Source organism: Perkinsus marinus, assembly GCF_000006405.1.
Source record: "Perkinsus marinus ATCC 50983 genomic scaffold scf_1104296971958, whole genome shotgun sequence".
NCBI classification, from domain to species: domain Eukaryota; phylum Perkinsozoa; order Perkinsida; family Perkinsidae; genus Perkinsus; species Perkinsus marinus.
In genome coordinates, this window is record NW_003201938.1 from 1 (window position 1) to 2086 (window position 2086).

The following is a 2086-nucleotide window of genomic DNA, read 5'->3' on the forward strand; positions in this document are numbered from 1 at the left end:
GGAAACAGGTTTCCGTTTTGTCCATCCCGATTTCACTGTTCTCGACCACGGCGAATCACAAGCAGATTTCGAAACTGGTGGTAATGGCTGAAGGACGTTTGCAAGTGGCAAGGAGATTATTGCAACAGATGAACTCGAGGAAGAATTCGAAGATGTTGTTTCTGATGGCCACGACGATGATGCTGGAAAGTATTCAATTTTTTCAACCCCTGCCGACCCTTAGTTTCCTTAGTTTCAGCGCCGCACAGTCGAGACCCTCTCGTGGGGATTCCTTTCCTGGTGGACAACTGCCCGAAGAGAAACACATCGTCAAGAGCACAGTAAGCGAGCTCTTCCCCACTAGCGGTGTTGCATCTATACACCTCAGGTGAAACCCGAGGACTGGCGAGTTGAGTGTGAGCGAGTGAGTGGTGATGATGATGATGACAACACATAGTAGGCGTCTTCTACTTGCATGGTCAAGGTAAGCCATCGGCTACGCAAAATTGGAGGTTCCGCGTTGGTCGACAGAGAGTGGCGATCTCACCTCATGCAAACACAACAGTAGGTTGCTAGCATCTCTATGGTGATTATATCATAACCATGGCAGATACCATAATTTATTCAACAGCCAATTCCCGACGGTGAAGATGCAACTGGGCAAGATATCTACCGAACTTGACAAAAGCCTCCGAGAAATCACAGAAAAAGAAGAAGCTATTGGTCATCTCTTCGACAACAAAACTGAGAGCTATCGCCAGATGGCTGCCGCACACGAGCAGAAGACCAAGGAGTCCGAGCGACATCTACATGACGCTACATCACTCTTTTTAGATACCACGAACTGAATGACGTTATAATGAACTTGCAAATAGAACTTAAGTCAATCACCGATTCTCTCGAGCAGGTGAGAACGCCGGAATATAGGTCGACATGCAGCTGTGCAGACTCGCAACGACATGGAACAACGCTCAAGTACGGTGACCGATACACAACCCCTGGTGAAGCTGAAGGATACCATTAAGAGGATGAAAGCAGAAATGAGACAGGTGGGTCGGTCTATCACAATACATAGGGGCGCTACCATTGGTTGGTAGATGGACCTCCGTATTGGAGTGGTTAGTCACACGCTGCTACAGACATATTTGAAGACCCCTGAGGAGCAGGAAAACCATGGGTCTATGGTAGGAGTTGATGGCGATCTTTGAAAGATAACACGCAGTCTTTAGGGTAACAATACATAAGGCAATGAGGAATAAGATGTATCTTCAATTGCCCGAGGGTTGAGTTGAACACAAGTGCGAATCACGCGAAACGCGGCCATTGAAGAAGTTTGCTATTCTATGGTGTTATAAGTCGCTGATATGACCCCTTGTCGATATCCCTCAAGTGATTGAAGATTGAACAACCACTATTCCCACAGAACAATATACAACGCAACCGAAAGTCAGCAATTCAGCCAGAGACCCTTCCATTATAAACCATCAGCTGCCGTTTATATCTCAGCGGCTTGAAGCTTGCGGAGACGCTGCATGGAGGCACTGAAAACACAGACGTTGAAATAATGAGAAAAAAAGGCAAGTCGGATTATTACCGAACAGTAGCCGCAGCAGCGGTAGTCAACTGCCAGCAGCCGCCAGCCATAGTCTTCTTGCAAGAACGGCAAGACCAGATACCACCGGCCTGAAAGGGAGTAACATGACAACAAAGCCAGACCGAATGCCTTTGAAAAACCCTAACCCCAGCCGCCACAATGAAAGAAGTAAGGGAGGTATAGAATTGAAAACCGCTGAATGGTTATTACCTGGCGCTTGACGGAGTCCTTGCCGCAGAAGGGGCAAGTGTACTTCGCCTTGGACTGGGCCTCAAACTTCTTCACGAGCTTACGCAGGGAAGCGCCATAACGGGTTCCGTACTTGCCGGAGATACCAACCTTCTTAGTGCGTCTGGCCATTTTAGGAAGTGGGTCTGTCAGAGGAGACTTCTACAAGCAGCACACTCCGCTATTCACTAATCGATCACAATGGCGGGCGAGATTTACCGCGCTGTCAATCCTGGGGATACTTTAGGTGAGCAAAGGATGTAGGAATTCGGGTGTCTTGGGTTG

The 2086-nt window shown here is 48.1% G+C and overlaps 2 protein-coding genes across 2 annotated transcripts; one reads left to right on the forward strand and one right to left on the reverse strand.

The window, feature by feature from the left end:
* Nucleotides 1–454: 454 nt before the first annotated feature.
* Nucleotides 455–1187, forward strand: Pmar_PMAR016231 (ift57/hippi, putative; the record flags this gene model as incomplete). Its single annotated transcript, XM_002766747.1, has 5 exons — nt 455–543; nt 590–772; nt 814–886; nt 927–1028; nt 1077–1187. 5 exons carry the CDS (start codon nt 455–457, stop codon nt 1185–1187), a joined length of 558 nt encoding a protein of 185 aa, XP_002766793.1.
* Nucleotides 1188–1474: 287 nt separating this feature from the next.
* Nucleotides 1475–1933, reverse strand: Pmar_PMAR016232 (N1, putative; the record flags this gene model as incomplete). The annotated part of the gene is made up of 3 exons (XM_002766748.1): nt 1475–1520; nt 1574–1662; nt 1784–1933. The coding sequence occupies 3 exons, from the start codon at nt 1931–1933 to the stop codon at nt 1475–1477; spliced, it is 285 nt and encodes a 94-aa protein (XP_002766794.1).
* Nucleotides 1934–2086: the final 153 nt, after the last annotated feature.